At 43.8% G+C, this 17814-nt stretch overlaps 1 protein-coding gene across 2 annotated transcripts in view; it reads left to right on the top strand.

The window, feature by feature from the left end:
- The window catches only part of USP49 (ubiquitin specific peptidase 49), a 90665-nt gene that overhangs the window by 45980 nt on the left and 26871 nt on the right, over positions 1-17814 (top strand). For both annotated transcript variants that reach the window (XM_073542501.1, XM_073542502.1), the window contains exon 2: positions 13034-14387. In XM_073542501.1, coding sequence (XP_073398602.1) covers positions 13062-14387 — 1326 coding nt within the window. In that variant the 5' untranslated portion in view covers positions 13034-13061. The remainder of the gene's footprint in view (positions 1-13033; positions 14388-17814) is intronic.

The following is a 17814-nucleotide window of genomic DNA, read 5'->3' as shown; positions in this document are numbered from 1 at the left end:
TGATTTCTCACTTGATTGTTTCAAGTTTTATACTGCAGAGCAAACAAAAAACCATTGGGGAGGGGGGATATGCAAAGGTAAATTTTACATTCACAGAATATAAAGGCAATGTTGGTCCATGTAAGAGCTTGGCTATACCTATCTCTGCACTTCAAAATCTGAAATACATAAATTGAGTATTTGTCTCCAAACAGTGATGTGGAGTCCATGCCTCTAAGCTCTCCTCCAGCGCCATCTAAGAGGTGCACTCAGTTTTATGAAATGGAAAAAAAAATTCAAGGACTGCGAAGCTTTTCTCGTGAGATAAGCAGGTATCTAAAATACATTGGTGCAATATGGATGTCTCACACAGGGTCTGATGACCCCTTTCTTTCAGTGTAAACCGAGGCATACATCAGGACGCTTTTCTCATACAGGGCTTTACGCTGCCCCATGGGCTGCCAGGTTAAACGGATTGTCTGAGCTAAATAAAAACTTGACCCGTGGGTTGGCTTCAGTGAAGCTGGGCCATCCTCGCCTGCTGTCACCTCCGGGATCACTGTTCTGTCACCGGACCTTATGATTGCTTGCAGCAGTAAGGTGAGAAGACCCGCTCATCATTGGAGAAACATCCGATGACGCACTGTCCTGGCTGTGTGATAGAAAAGCAGTTATGTCATCGCTTCTAATGTAGACGCAGACCACTGAGCTGCCTGCGCTGGATCCACGGGGCTGATGGTGTAGCACAGTATTTTCACAGAATCCAAGCCCACTGTTGAGTTATTTATCCTGGATAACCTCTTAAACATGCTCCACATGATATCCATTTTTTTGTGTGTGTGTTTCCTCTGTGTAGAAAAGACTATTGTTTTCTATATACCTCCCTGCACTCGTGCTGTTCTGGGTACCACAACTGTCCACCACATGGTAGTAGTGTGATGTGCATGGAAGGGGAGTGCTATTATAAGGAATAGCAGAGGTAGAGATTTCTTTCAGGCACCGCACACCCTGGAGTCTGGAAGTAATCATTAACATAAAACCTTAAAACTCTATTTCTCCATAACTAGACCGCAGCTATGAGGTATACAGATAAGACTATTTTAAACTTTCTATTACCTGTATACCCATAGTAATAGCTTGAAAACATCCAAAGGGTGACAAATTGCCTTTAAAATTATTGAATGGAAACCTCTTTGGGATGCAAATAAAAACCTCAAGGCTTATATGGATGGACTAGGGGAGAAATGTATAGAACTTCTAACTGTGGAGTCAATGTCTGGGTGTTGAGGACAACATAACTACAGGTGCTTCTCACAAAACCAGAATGTCATCAAAAAGCTAACTTATTTCAGTTCCTCAATGCAGAAAGTGAAACTCGTATTACGGTATATAGTCATTACAGAGTGATCTATTTCACGTGTTTATTTCTGTTAATGTTGATGATTATAGCTTACAGCTAATGAAAACCCAAAAGTCATTATCTCAGTAAATTAGAATACTTTATAACTCCAGCTTGAGATATGATTGTAAAATCTGAAATGTTGGCCTACTGAAATGTGTGTTCAGTAAATGCACTCAATACTTGGTCGGGGCTCCTTTGGCATCAATTACTGCATCAATGTGGCGTGGCATGGAGGCGGTCAGCCTGTGGCACTGCTGAGGTGTTACGGAAGCCCAGGTTGCTTTGATAGCAGCCTTCAGCTCGTCTGCATTGTTGGGTCTGGTGTCTCTCATCTTCCTCTTGACAATACCCCATAGATTCTCTATGGGGTTAAGGTCAGGCAAGTTTGCTGGCCAATCAAGCACAGTGATACTGTTGTTTGTAAACCAGGTATTGGTACTTTTGGTAGTGTGGACAGGTGCCAAGTTCTGCTGGAAAATGAAATTTCCATCTCCAAAAAGCTTGTGGGCAGAGGGAAGCATGAAGTGCTCTAAAATTTCCTGGGAGACGGCTGCGCTGACTTTGGTCTTGATAAAACAGAGTGTACCTACACCAGCAGATGACGAAGCCCCCCAAACCATCACTGATTGTGGAAACTTCACACTAAACCTCAAGCAGCTTGGGTTATGTGCCTCTCCACTCTTCGTCCAGACTCTGGGACCTTGATTTTCAAATGAAATGCAAAATTTACTTTCATCTGAAAACAACACCTTGAACCACAGAGCAACAGTCCCGTTCCTTTTCTGCTTGGCCCAGGTAAGACGCTTCTGGCATTGTCTACTAGTCATGAGTGACTTGACACAAGGAATGTGACACTTGTGACCCATGTCCTGGATGCGTCTGTGTGTGGCGGCTCTTGAAGCAATGACTTCAGCAGTCCACTCCTTGTGAATGTCCCCCCAAATTTTTGAATGGCCTTTTCTTAACAAACCTTTCAAGAACGTGGTTATCATGGTAACTAGTGCACCTTTTTCTACCACACTTTTTCCTACCACTCAACTTTCCATTAATATGCTTGGATACAGAACTCTGTGAACAGCCAGCTTCTTTAGCAATGGCTGTTATGATTGGGTCACCGAGGAGGAGAGCAAGACCAAGCTAAGCCACAGAAAACCAGAGAGGTTAGTAGCTAAGTGGATTGCAGACCCCTGATCCTATCCACACAACTAGCAGTAGCCGTGGAGCGTGCCTATGATGATCCTAGATGCCTCGGCACAGCCAGAGAACTAAATAAGCCTAAAGCAAGAAAGGGGAAATCTAAACTGCCCCTGAGCAGACCCCAAAGGAATAGATGGCCCCCAAACCTATATTGTCGGTGAGACAAGATGAAAACACAAACCCAGGTAGGAAAATAGACTGAGCAAACGATGGGGCCCACATTAACTAGACAGGACAGGAAAGGAAAGACTCTGTCTGCAATCACGCAAAAAACCCTTAAAAAAATGTCCAACACATCTGAGAAAAATACTGAAGTCACTAGACTTCGCCCACTATATCAGCACTCTGGTATATTCTGAAAGCAGAGCAAAAAGAGGCCAATCTAATAAGGGACAAAAACAAACTGGCACAAGCAGTAACATAAGGATGGAAATTCAGCACAGCCCCAGCCGGAGTTGGCTGAACACACAAAACTGAAATAGACAAAACCAGACCAAATGTGAACAATAGCAAAAGAACACTTAGCTGAGCATGCAGGGACTGAGCTGGAAACTAAGACCTCAGGAGGCAGAAAAAAATCACCAGCAGGGATAGAGGGAGTCGGCTGTCTTAAATCCAGTCAGAAACTCCAGATCTCCAGTCATCCTACTCATTATCAGGTGGCAGGCCTCTGTTAATTAGGTCAGCTCCATTACCTCCAGTAACCACCAGAGGGAGCCCGGAAAGAGAACTCGCGACCCCTCTGTCAATATGACCAGCTCCACTACCTTCACTAGTAACCAGATGTAGGCCAGAAAGCGAATTCACAACAAATGGCCTTTTGTGGCTTACTCTCCTTGTGGAGTGTGTCAATGACTGCATTCTGGACATCTGTCAAGTCAGCAGTCTTCCCCATGATTGTGGAGCCTACTGAAACAGACTAAGGGACCTTTTTAAATGCTCAGGAAGCCTTTATAGGGGATTTTTGTTAATTATTCTAATTTATCAAGACTAGCTTGGTAGTTGGGGGTGCAGGCAATTTCAGAAAAAGCAAGCTGATCAAATGTAAATGTATTTCATGAGATGATGAACACAGACAGGTATTTTAAGACAGGTATTTCATATATGTAGATTGGTAATACAATAAATTGATTTGATAAGTAGAGGCCAAAAAATGTCTTCCGGTTGAGGTGTCACCTGCAAATCATTGTTTCTTTCTGCATGTATATGAAAATGAATGTTTAAACTGTATTTAGTGATAAAATCTTGAATGTGTGGTTTGTTTGGCTCTTTTCTTGCTGAAGGGGGCAAGCGTACCTTTCAAATGGTGTATAATTTGTGTGAGTGGGGCGAAGTAATTAGCGAAAAAGCAGTGCATGTTTACGAATGTGTTTGCATATGTGACTCGCCTGCAGTGAAGTGTGCAATCCTCCAATGTGCCTGAAATAGGATGGGCAAGCACTTGGGTAAGCTGGAAAGACCCCAAGACAAATGTTTGGATTTGTTTGTGATGTCTGTAAGCAGCTTTGTGGTAGTGTTCTTTGGAGTAGTGTGCTGCCACCTGCAGGTCATTTGACCTTTCAAATGGTGTATCATTTGTTTGTGTGGATGGAGTATGAATGGAGCAAGTGGTGCAATTCAATAGGCAGTGCATGTTTACAAATGTGTTTGCATATGTGACTAACTTTCAGTGAAGTGTGGAATCCTCCAATTTTGCTGCAATAGGCTGGGCAAGCAGTTTGGCAAGCTGGAAAGCCACCAAGACAAATGTTTGGATCTGTAAGCAGCTTTGTAGTAGTGTGGTGCCACCTGCAAGTTTATGAAAATTAATGTTTAAACTGTATTTTGTGATCAAATCGTGGATGTGTGGTTTGTTTAGCTATTTTCTTGCTGAAGGGGGCAAGTTTACCTTTCAAATGGGGTATCATTTGTGTGTGTGAGTGCAGTATGAATGGAGATCCCAAGGAATCACCGAAAAACTGTGTTTAGAAATAATAGAATAGATAATGACTTTTGGATTTTCATTGACTGTAAGCCATAATCATCAACATAAACAGAAATAAACACGTGAAATAGTTTGTTTGTAATGACTCTATATAATGTGAGTTTCGCGTTTTTTTTTTTTTTTTAAGAACTTTTTGATATTCTAATTTTGTGAGAAGCATCTGTACATATACAAAATGTTGCAATAGCAAAACCAAGTAAGGGAAGTCATATGGAAATCACTGGATCGATGGCTGTGTTAATGATATGAAAACTTGTTTCCATGTTTCTTATAATTTGCATATCAGTAACGTCCATCGATCCTGTGATTTCCATAGTTTCCACGACCTTTCGCTTCTTTGTTTTGCAATTTCATTATTGAGGACTGAATGTAGATGTGTTATGCTCAACACCCAGACAAGCCATTGACTCCACTGTTAAAGGGAAGGTGCCGTGTTTTTTCATAATTTAATGTAAAAAAGAAAATAGTATAAAAAGATATTGTCCCCTAAGCTTGACTCAGTGGTGTGTATGGTTTGGTTTTTTTTACTGTATTAATGCAGCCACTGGGGGCTGCCATCTTACCTTTCTGGCTGCTGAATGACACTTTCCATACTCATTTACGGCAGTCCCTGGGCATAAGAGACAAGAGTCGGCTCCTGACCCCTATCTGTATCATTGCAGCAGCATCAGCTGTGAACTGGGCACGCCTCTGTGTGCAGCTCAATTCACAGCTGTAGGTGTGGCCAGGCGCTATTTTATTAGAGCCCAGTGCTTTCCTTTTAGCTCCATTTACACTCTATTGCAAGACATAGATGCTGTACTGTTCCAGCATAACGGCTTGGATGTTCACTCTGCACATACCAGCTGCAGGAGAGGAACCAGGACGAGCTGCTGGAGACCGAGCTGCTCTTTCCAAAACACCCGACCAGCTGCTGCCCCTGCTCTTGCAAAAGATAGGAGGAGCTGCTCCCTGCTGTTTCAAAACACTTGGCCATCTGCTGGACATCTACTCCTCTCCTGTGTGATACTGTGCTGAGCCGTGTATCTAATCCTCTCCTGTGTGATACTGACTGCTGAGCTGTGTTTCTAATCCTCTCCTGTGTGATACAGTCTGCTGAGCTGTGTATCTAATCCTCTCCTGTGTGATACTGTCTGCTGAGCTGTGTATCTAATCCTCTCCTGTGTGATACTGTGCTGAGCCGTGTATCTAATCCTATCCTGTGTGATACTGACAGCTGAGCCGTGTATCTAATCCTCTCCTGTGTGATGCTGACTGCTGAGCCGTGTATCTAATCCTATCCTGTGTGATGCTGACTGCTGAGCTGTGTATCTAATCCTCTCCTGTGTGATACTGTCTGCTGAGCCGTGTATCTAATCCTATCCTGTGTGATAATGTCTGCTGAGCCGTGTAGCTAATCCTATCCTTTGTAATACAGTCTGCTGAGCCGTGTATCTAATCCTATCCTGTGTGATACAGTCTGCAGAGCCGTGTATCTAATCCTATCCTGTGTGATACTGTCTGCTGAGCCATGTATCTAATCCTATCCTGTGTGATACAGTCTGCTGAGCTGTGTATCTAATCCTATCCTGTGTGATACTGTCTGCTGAGCCGTGTATCTAATCCTATTATGTGTGATGCTGACTGCTGAGCCGTGTATCTAATACTATCCTGTGTGATGCTGTCTGCTGAGCCATGTATCTAATCCTATCCTGTGTGATAGTCTGCTGAGCTGTGTATCTAATCCTATCCCATGTGATACTGACTGCTGAGCCGTGTATCTAATCCTATCCCGTGTGATACTGCTCTCCTGAAATACTCTGTGCTGCTGTCACCCTGCTGGTTTTATGTGTGATCTACATGGTGGTATTGTGTATGATCTATATGGCGGCATTGTGTGTGAAGTATATGGCGGTATTATGTGAGAACACTATGGCAGTATTATCTGCTAAAAGGGGACCCATTCTAGGGTGGTTCTGGCTGAGCACCTGCACACGGGTCAGAGGTAATGGTTAGGTGCAGTCAGGGGAGGGCTGGTGAGGCAGCTGAAGAGAGGGGTCTTATTTTTATCGTTAATATATGGCTCCATTTCCCCCATCCTGCTTCCCGGCGTCACCCCGGACTGCGCCTGTCTCCTCACTTTCACACATCGCCAGGACAGGATCTGAGGAGGGGAATGGGGTCTTTGCATGCAAAGTCTGGATCAGAACAGGCTATCAGCAGAAATGTTTCCTGGATTTCTGTGGTGCTGTCACCCTGCTCCCCCATATATCTCCCTCTGTGCCCCCCATAGACCAGCACACTGCTCTCCTGAAATACTCCGTGCTGCTGTCACCCTGCTCACAGAATCCTTGCTGCCTGCCATCCTCAGTGACCGAAGACCCCATTCCTCTCCTCAGATCCTGTCCTGGCGATGTGTGAAAACGAGGCGACAGGGGCCTGATGTATGGTGGAAGGAGCAGGGTGACAGTAGCACAGAGTATTTCAGGAGAGCAGTGTGCTGCTCTATGGGGGGGCACCCTGTTCGGTGCCAGGGATTGTACATAGAGCGCTGTGTTTTATACACATGGATGGACCGTCTTCTTGTCTGCTCCACAGAAATCCAGTAAACATTTCTGCTGATTGATGACCTCTTCTGATCCAGTCTTTGCATGCAAAGACAGTCAGTAACTTTGCAGGCCCCATCAAAATGGCTACTCATTGTGTTCCTAGATGTCATCCTCTCTTATCCCTTAGCAAACACCCAGAAGGGGAGGAGAGGAGTGACACCACACCCATGTCAGCAGATTCCACCCATAATTACTGCAGGGCAGTAATGTGAGCTATTTGTACACTAGGTTTTTGTGCCAAATTTCAGTAGCTGCTCCCCCTAGTGGTAACAAGTGGAAATGCCAAACTTTTTAAAATTATTTTTCATATTTTGCAAAATTAAAACAAATAATATTTTTTAAGAAAATGTAAACATTAATTCTTTACATTTTTTCAATTGCTGAAAAAAAATTTTTTGGATGGTACCTTCCCTTCAGGTTTCAGTATTGAAAAGTGTATTTAGAGAGGTTGAGTTTCTCAGTTTTAAAATACCGTACTTGTACCTTTTTTATTTTTCATTCTACTTTGGTTGCAGTGATTGTTTTAAATGCAGCAACAGAAACTCTAGTGTAGATTCTGAGGCTGTGGCATGGCTGTGTATTTAGGAACAATTTTCACAGCAAAATGATGACCATGGGGAATGCACTGACATTTCCTATTTGGTCCATAAATACAATAAATATTTGTATTGCACTTTTTCACATAGACAGTAGCAGAATAGATTCACCTAGCTCAGGGGTGGGCAGTTAATTTTCCTGAGTGGCTACGTGAGAGGCTGTGACTGTTGTGGAGGGCTGAACCCATAGGCTGAAATTAATTCTGCTCAATAGTAACCCCTTTACAACCTTGTACATATCCGTACGTCCAGGTCGCCTGGAGCTTACCAACCTTGGACGTATGGATACGTCTTGGCGATTTTGCGCTTACAGAAGCTGGTCGTGTTGGATCGCTGCCGAGTGATTTTGAGATATATATATAATTAGATGGTGGCCCAATGCGTAAAGCATCGGGTACTGTAGAATATGGCCAGCGGGAGACCGACATTCAAAAGATGGTCCAGGACGATCCACCACGATCGGCGATCTCACAGCGGGGGCCTGGTGCGTGTCACACTGAGCCTAAGTACCCACATTGCAGAAATGCTGCAGAAATTTCCGTAACTCCCGCCGCGGAAAAAACGCATGTCAATTTGCATGCGTTTTCCCGCAGAAAACATGCGTTTTTCACACGATTTTCGCGTTCGAAATTCAAGCGCATTCCAAGCGATTTGAAGCATCGCTTGGAATGTGATTGACAGGTTGGTCACACTTGTCAAGTATAGTGTTTGACAATTGTGATCAACTTTTTTTTACTATTGATGCAGCATCAATAGTAAAAGAATGTAAAAAAATTTAAAAAAAAACATTCTCACCTTCAGATGGCCCCCGATCTCCTCTCCACGCTTCCGGCATCTTCTGGTCTCAGTAATGCTTAGCGCGAAGAACCGGAGATGACGTCACTCTCACGAGAGCGCGACGTCATCAGCGGTCTTTCGCACAAAGCATTGCTGGGACCGGAAGATGACGGGCGCGTGGTGAGAGGAGGGAAAGAGTCCGGGGGCCGTTGGAAGGTGAGTATATCACTATTTTTATTTTAATTCTATTTCTAACGCATCGGGTATTCTAGAATATGTACCGTATGTAGTTTATTTAAAGGGAATCTGTCACCCCATTTTTTGCCCCATAAACTGGGGCCACCGCCAACAGGGGCTTATCTACAGCATTCCGTAATGCTGTAGATAAGCCCCCGATGAAACCTGAAAAACACGCTAGATTATACTCTCCGGGGGACAGGGGCCGGTGCGGTGGGTGTCGTGGTCCGGTCCGGCGCCTCCTATCTTCATACAATGATGTCCTCCTCTTTGCTTATCCCTCGGCTCCTGCGCACGCGTACTTTATTGGCCCTGTTGAGGGCAGAGCAGAGTACTGCAGTGCGCAGGTGCCGGGAAAGGTCAGAGGGGTCCAGCGCCTGCGCACTGCAGTACTCTGCTCTGCCCTCAACAGAGCCGATCAGTACGCCTGCGCAGGAGCCGAGGCAGAAGCAAGGAGGAGGACGTCATTGTATGAAGATGGGAGGCGCCGGACGGGTCGGCAACACCCATCGGACTGAACGCCAGGGTGAGTATAATCTAACTTTTTTTTCTCTCTCTCGCTGATTGCGCGACCAATCAGCGATGCGGGATTTCCGTTACAGACAGACAGAATTAGACGATTATGTAGTAGATATATTACACGCACACACTGAAAAGAACACGGCCGGACATGTGCATGAATGTAGGCCATGTGAAAGCACAGAAAAACATTCAATTTAGATTAAACTTCTCAAAATTTTTCACATTTTTTACAAAAAAATTTTTAACTTACAGTAATAGATGAAAAATGAAGGTTCTTAGTGCACAAATTGGCCAATTCATGTATGCCCATCAACAACGGCAAGGTGACCTCCCCCTGATGGGTCCCTGCTCTACACTAATAAGCCACTTCTGGGCCACCAGTCTACAATTTTGGACAAACATGTTACTACTGGGCTAAGCGTACAATTTATGGGCAGGTAGAGCTGATTGCGGCACCTGCAAGGCTAATGGGGGAGGGGAGCAAGATCAGATTGGACACAGCCAGCATCCAGACTTACCTTATATATTTGTGTATAAGCTGAGATTTTCGGCCCATTTTTTGCGCTGAAAGTCCCCCTCTCGGCTTATACACGGGTCATATACCTGGGAGTCGGCGGGGGAGGGGGACCGCTGAAGACAGGAAGGGAAGGGAGACAGTGGAGAAGCGAGCGAGGCTGCAGAGACCGCGGTAGGATGGGTGCATATAGGGATATTCGCCTGTCCCACGGTCCATCGCTGCTCAGCGCTGTCTCTGGTGCATCCTGTGTCAGTGACGTTTAGGCAGCAGGTGACGTGATTAGTGCGCGCCGTCCCTCTGCTGGCTGAACAGTCACTGACAGAAGAAGCGGCAGACAGCGGCGATGGACCCAGGAGAGGTGAGTATGGCATTTTTTTGCAGCATATGGGGGCATAGTCTATGGAGCAGCAAATGGGGGCATAGTCTATGGGGCAGCAAATGGGGGCATAATCTATGGAGCATTTTATGGGGGCATAGTCTATGGGGCAGCATATGGGGGCATATTCTATGGAGCAGCATATGGGGCCCAGGAGAGGTGAGTATGGCATTTTTTTTGCAGCATATGGGGGCATAGTCTATGGAGCAGCATATGGGGGCATAGTCTATGGAGCAGCATATGGGGGCATAGTCTATGGAGCAGCATATGGGGGCATAGTCTATGGAGCAGCATATGGGGGCATAGTCTATGGAGCAGCATATGGGGGCATAGTCTATGGAGCAGCATATGGGGGCATAGTCTATGGAGCAGCATATGGGGGCATAGTCTATGGAGCAGCATATGGGGGCATAGTCTATGGAGCAGCATATGGGGGCATAGTCTATGGAGCAGCATATGGGGGCATAGTCTATGGAGCAGCATATGGGGGCATAGTCTATGGAGCAGCATATGGGGGCATAGTCTATGGAGCAGCATATGGGGGCATAGTCTATGGAGCGGCATATGGGGGCATAGTCTATGGAGCGGCATATGGGGGCATAGTCTATGGAGCGGCATATGGGGGCATAGTCTATGGAGCGGCATATGGGGGCATAGTCTATGGAGCAGCATATGGGGGCATAGTCTATGGAGCAGCATATGGGGGCATAGTCCATGGGGCAGCATATGGGGGCATATTCTATGGGGCAGCATATGGGGGCATAATCTATGGAGCAGCATATGGGGGCATAGTCTATGGGGCAGCATATGGGGCATATTCTATGAAGCATTTTATGGGGGCATATTCTATGGGGCAGCATATGGGGCATATTCTATGCAGCATTTTATGGGGGCATATTCTATGGGGCAGCATATGGGGCATAGTCTATGGGGCAGCATATGGGGGCATATTCTATGGGGCAGCATATGGGGGAATATTCTATGGGGCAGCATATGGGGGCATAGTCTATGGAGCAGAATATGGGGGCATAGTCTATGGAGCAGTATATGGGGGCATAGTCTATGGGGCAGCATATGGGGGGCATAAACTATGGAGCAGCATATGGGGGCATAGTCTATGGATTCCACCCTCGGCTTATACACAAGTCAATAAGTTTTCCCAGTTTTTTGTGGCAAAATTAGGGGGGTCGGCTGATTACATGAGTATATACGGTATATATATTTATAATCTCAGAAAATTATAATAAATATGTATAATATAGTGTACCCCTAAATATTCTTAGAACAAAAAGAAAAGTACACAAATTTGGTACTGCCTCGTCCGGAACGACAGACTTGTAAAATTGTCCCACTAGTTAACTCCTTTAGTGGACACCATAAAAAAAAAAATGCAAAACGCGATGCTTTATCATCATATCACCCAACAAAAAGTGGAATAAAATGCGATCAAAAAGACGACTGTAAATAAAAATCATATCACTGAAAACGTCATCTTGTCCTGCAAAAAAAACAAGCCACCATACAGCTCCATCAGCCAAAAAATAAAAACGTTATAGCTCTTAGAATAGTCATGCAAAAATAATTATCTGTATGCTCAGTTGAAATTGCAAAGCAAATTTTTGGGTCCATTTTTTTCCTATTACCTTTGCGAAAATAAAGAAAAAAATTGGGTCTGAAGTAAAATTTGTGACAACATTAAATGTTCATTTTTTTCCTTCCACATTCCAAACATTCCTGTGACGCACTTGAAGGGTTATTAAAATTCTTGAATGTGGTTCTGAGTATCTTGAGGGGTGCAGTTTTTAAAATGGTGTCCTTTTTGGGTATTTTCTGTCACATAGGCCCCTCAAGTCACTTCAAATGTGAGGTGGGCCCTAAAAGAATTGTTTTATACATTTTGTCAGAAAAATGAGAAATCGCTGGTCAACTTTTGACCTGTATAACTTCCTAACAAAAAAAAATATGTTTAAAATATTGCTGATGCAAAGTAGATGTGAGAAATGTTAACTATTTTGTATGATGTGACTCTCTGATTTAAGGGCATAAAAAAGCTTGAAAATTGCAAAATTTTCGCCAAATTTGGGGGCGGCCAGGGTGCGGCCCATGGCTCACTGTCTCTGTCCGTGAGCTGAACTGGAGCAGCCAGAGGGCTAGATGTGGCCCACGGGCCACACTATGTCCAGGTCTGACCTAGCTAGTCTTAGTGTGGGTGTTTTTTTTTTTTTTTTTTTTTTACATTTCTTCACTGGAGACTTTAGTGTTATACCAACTGCTGTATTCAGCTGTTCCTGCGGCAGCTACTGTCTGGCGCTGCCATCTTGTGACTACTTCTGACTGACTGGAGACCAGAGGTAGCGATCACAAGCTCTCAATGTAAGTTTTGTAAGATCCGTATTCTGGCTCTCCTAGACTTACATTGATTTGTGACTTCTGGATTGCCTAGCAAACACTAGAGTGATGCTTATGGCCACAACCTGCTGGTAACCGACCAGAGTGATGCCAATGAAAGATGAAGAAGGTGGCAGGTATAAGACTAGTATAAGTATAAGACTAGTTATGGCTACGTCTAAGTTTGATTAGTACAACACACGGGCGCTGCAATAAAAAAAAACCACTGAAGTGGTGCTTTAAACCTGGGGAATTAATTGGCCAGTTAATCAGAATCTGCAAAATGCAAATCATTCAATAAGCACAGTGTTTTCTTGTGAGGAATCTGCACTGTACTTCATACTTGGTAAAATAAACTTGTAGCAATGCATGACAAATGTTTCTACTTTGTAAACTTTGACTATGGTGTGTTTTTTTTTGTTTTTGCATTGGACTTTTTTTAATACATTTTTTTTTGTTCTCTATTTAAGAGTGTTCTGTGGGATCTTCTTGTGAGACATGGATAGATGTAAACACGTGGGACGTCTACGGTTGGCGCAAGACCACTCCATACTAAATCCTCAGAAATGGCGCTGTGTAGACTGTAATACAAAAGAATCCGTGTGGGCATGTCTCAAGTGTTCACATGTGGCTTGTGGTCGTTATATTGAAGAGCATGCCTTGCGACACTTTCAGGAAAGCAGCCACCCCTTGGTTATGGAGGTGCATGAACTATACGTCTTCTGCTACTTGTGCCAGGACTATGTGTTAAATGATAACCCAGAGGGAGACTTAAAGCTACTGAGAAGTGCACTTTCTGCTGTACGGAGTCAAAAGCAGGAAGCTTCAAGTCGAAGAAGCTTGAGATCACAAACTACAGCCAGTGAAGGGTCTGGATGCCATAGGTCACTACAGGGGCAGCCATTGATGCTTACGGCATTACGTCATAGACGCCAAACTTTGTTGACAAAGGCACTACGGCTTTGGTTTGAAAAATCTTCTAGGGGACAGCTGAAATTGGAAGAAAGAAAACACCAGGCAGAACTTGAGAAGAAAAAAGAAGAGGCTAGGTTAAGGAGACTAGAAGTAAAACGGCGTCTTTTAGAAGAACTTGCAAACACTCCCCCTAGGAAAAGTGCCCGTCTGCTCTCGCATACGCACAGGGATAGCCTTATTCCTCGAAAATTCAGGGACATGACAACCAGCAGTTCTGCTTCAAGGAAGGAAGCCCAAAGACGGTTTAACCAGCTGTATTCCTTCAAGCCTACTGTGACCCCTGGAGTTACTGGGCTTCGCAACCTTGGAAACACCTGCTATATGAACTCTATACTGCAAGTGCTGAGCCACCTGCAGAAGTTCAGGGAATGCTTCCTCACCCTGGACCCCAGTGAGAAAGAAGAACTGTTGGCAAATAAAGGCACCAATGGCAAGCACCGTACGGGTAACATTGCTTCAGGGTACCCATCTGGGGGCCATGGACTAAATGGTGGGGGGTCATCAATCAAAAAAAACCTGGAGCTAATTCAAGCCAAGGAGCCCAGCACCAAACAACTGTCTCTCTGCCATGAACTGCACACTCTCTTCCGTGTAATGTGGTCAGGGAAGTGGGCGCTGGTTTCGCCCTTTGCCATGTTGCATTCTGTGTGGAGTCTCATACCAGCTTTCAGGGGATATGACCAACAAGATGCCCAGGAGTTCCTATGTGAGCTGCTGGACAAAGTGCAACAGGAACTGGAGTCTGAAGGTAGCAAGCACAGAATACTTATCCCCATCTCCCAGAGGAAGCTCACCAAACAGGTGCTTAAGGTAGTAAACACAATATTCCACGGACAACTGCTTAGTCAGGTGAGAATCCATTCTGTGGCAAATTTGCCAAATTTTTCAACTGTTTTAGTATCCCACTGTTTACATCTGTGATTTTAGATGGTGTATGTTTTTTGTTTTCTTTTCTTTATTAGATTAGAGAAGAACGGAAATTCAAAGGTTTAACAAAATGTCCACGATCGATGAACATTATTAACTTTATAAGGGGTTTCTCATTCTCAAGGTAGTTGTCATTAGGTGCAGCTCATCGTAAAAAATACACTATACTTTACTCACCCTTCCAGTGTCTGTTGTTGCCTGCCACGCTGATGTCACATCAACAGCTCTGCATCAAATCCGTGAGCTTAGAGGCTTGTGCTATCCATTCGGGCAGAGCCATGAAGTTCAGTTCTGTCAACGTGATGCTACAGACACTGGCTTGCGGTGATGGAGAGTTAGTTTAAGAACAGCTTGTTTTGTGATTTCTCTTTGTTTAAAAGGGAAAAAAAAACCTTTTGATTGGATCTGTCTAATATTAATCAGCGTCATTTTAATGGAAATAAGACATTTATGCAGCCTCTATAACAGATATGAACAAGAACAAACTCGTTCTCTGCCATGAGTTTTTAGACAATTTTCAAATCTTATAGAAATGAGACCTGAAATGTGTTTAAAAACAATGAAAATCATGTTTGTGACTAAAATTCTGCCCCAAGCAGAGTTCTAGATATACAAAGCCACCGAAATTAACAGTTTATATAGTTGAAAACTTAAAATGAGAGGGCATAAAGCAAAGCCCAAGTGGACAGAGTATATTGTGCCCAAAATAAATGTATTAAAATGAAACAAAAATATACGGTAAGTACTGCTGTAGGTAATATGATGTCGTGCCCCCTGATGAAAGAGCAAAAAGTTTATTGGGGTGCTAGATTACTATAATTTTTCCAACTTGTTTGACAGCCTGCTCAATTTATAGGGAATTGTCCATCCAATTTCTTAACCGCTTCATGACCACCGATGGTAAACGTCGGCACTAGCAGGGCTTTGTGCAGCGCCGATGTTGGTCTACAGTCGGCGGTTTTGTGCTGATCAGGACCCCCACGTACCTTATAATGTGGGCAACCCGGCACACAACGCTTCCTGTGACCCCTGACCTCATCGAGACCTGTGTTTCCGGTCCTGATGACGTCAGTGTCACATCAGCCAATGAGACAGATCACTGGGAAAGTTTGTTGTAGCTAGAACTTTCCCGGCGATATGCCTCATAGTAACGCTGTTTCTCCTCTGATCTCCTGTCACTGAGAGATCAGAAGTGAAACAGTGTGACAAGTGCTGCTGGCAACACCTGTGCCAGTCAGTGATCTTGTTATAAAGTAAAAAAAACAGTTAAGGCAGGTTAGGGTTAGTACTATAGTTAGGGTTAGGCCATGTTCACACTATCCGTATTTAGTCAGTGTTTTATCTCAGTATCTGTAACCAGGAGTGGATGATAAATACAGAAGTGGTGACGTGTTTCTTTTATACTTTTCCTCTGATTGTTCCACTCCTGATTTTGGCTTACAGATACTGATGTAAAATACCAACTATGTGAACAAGGCCTTAGTGTTAGGCTAAAGTTAGGGTTACTGCTAGGGTTACGGTTAGGATTACTGTTAAGCTAAAGTTAGGGTTACTGTTATGGTTAGGCTAAAGTTAGCATTATTGTTAGGCTAAAGTTAGGGTTAGGATTGAGGCTAAAATTAGGGTTGGGATTAGGGTTAGGGGTGTGTTGGGGTTAGGGTTGGTATTAGAATTGGGGAGTTTCCACTGTTTAGGCACATCAGGGGCTCTCCAAATACGACATGGCTTCCGATCTCAATTCCAGCCACTTCTGCATTGAAAAAGTGAAGCTGCGCTCCTTCCCTTTCAAGCTCTGCCGTGCGCCCAAACAGTGGTTTTCCCCAACATATGGGGTATTGGCGTGCTCCGGACAAATTCTCCTAATGGTTAGTTTGAGTGAGTTGTGGCATCCCTTCAGGTGAAGATCTCCGCTCATGGCTATGTAAAAACAAATTATTTAAAAAAAAAAAAAAAAATTACAGTGTGCAAAAACAACGAAACCTAAATAAATCTGAATGAAGGATTGAAGATGTCTTATAACTTGTACTGCACAGTGAACAGTGCTTTAAAAAAAAAAAAATTCTTGAACTCCGGTTCTAAATTGTTCTATAAGGTCCTGTCTGAATTGTATATTAAACCCTGACGTAAGTTAGCCTAGCCTTTAAAAGCAATCGAAAATGTTATGCCAGCTGACATACAGCAAAATCTGCACTCTCAAATCCAATCCACTGCTTGTCTAAACTGTAGCTGGCATTCATGTTGTGGCATTGCTATAGTGGGAAGGATCCACTTAAAATGGAGTGAGAGTCTAGAAGGACAATCTGAGCAGTGAACTGAGATACTGGCAATTTTCACTATGCAACACCAATTAAAGGGAACCTGTCACCCCCCCCCCCCCCGGGCGTTTTTAAGTAAAAGAGCCACCTTCCACAGCACTAAGGCTGCATTCCGTGAAGGTGGCTCTTCTATTGACTTATATAAATAGCTCCTCATACCTGTAATGCGTCCCATGGGTATGGTGTGTGTCCCTGTATTAGACAACTGCCAGCCGTCCATCATGCCCCTGTTGTGTCTGACTGCATGCTGCTGCTTTGGTCTGTGTGCCAACTGAGGAATGAAGAGCAGGTCCAACATCGGGAAGGGGCCAAAATCTCTGTGTGCTCAATTTAGGAGATATAAAATAGATAGTCTCCACTCTCTAGCTCAAGAGACAGTAAAAAAAATTTAGAAATTGAGCATGCAGAAGGGAAAACTGGTAAAACTCTAGGATGCAAGTCAAAATGTCCTGAAATATAAATTATATACTCATATCAGCACTTTCTGAGACTCAATATTTATCCTTTTATTTTTCATTCGATGGAGTTTGTGTGCTGATAATATTTGTGTGACAAGATGACATTCTTATTACCTTCCATCACTGTCTTCAAATTGTCATCAGGGAATGGCGCTGTGGTCACTCGCAAACTCGAGAGTAATTATCTTGAAAGTAAAGCCCCACATAATATGAAAAAAATGATGCAAAATTCAAAAATACAAGCAAGAAAATAAAACACAATAAAACCCCACCACAACCACCCCAACAATTTACAGTTCTTTAAATGGCTTTAATGAAAAAAATTCCAAAAGCGTGCCTGGTCAGAAACAGAGGTAAATAACCTGATCTTGAACTGGATTAAAAAAATAAAATAAGAATGCATTTTGCAACATTGTATTTACTTTATAGCTTTCCCTTTAACCACTGCCCACCAGAGCTTGCTATCATCTTCCTGACCAATCCACATTTTTTTAAACTTGACCACCAGTGACCATATGGTAATAACTCTGGAACGCTTCAACATATAACAGTTAACCCTTAACGATCGCCAACATG

Source organism: Dendrobates tinctorius, unplaced genomic scaffold (assembly GCF_039654945.1).
Source record: "Dendrobates tinctorius isolate UK_male_01 unplaced genomic scaffold, ASM3965494v1 ptg000127l, whole genome shotgun sequence".
NCBI classification, from domain to species: Eukaryota; Metazoa; Chordata; class Amphibia; order Anura; family Dendrobatidae; genus Dendrobates; species Dendrobates tinctorius.
This window is presented reverse-complemented; position numbering and strand designations above follow the sequence as displayed.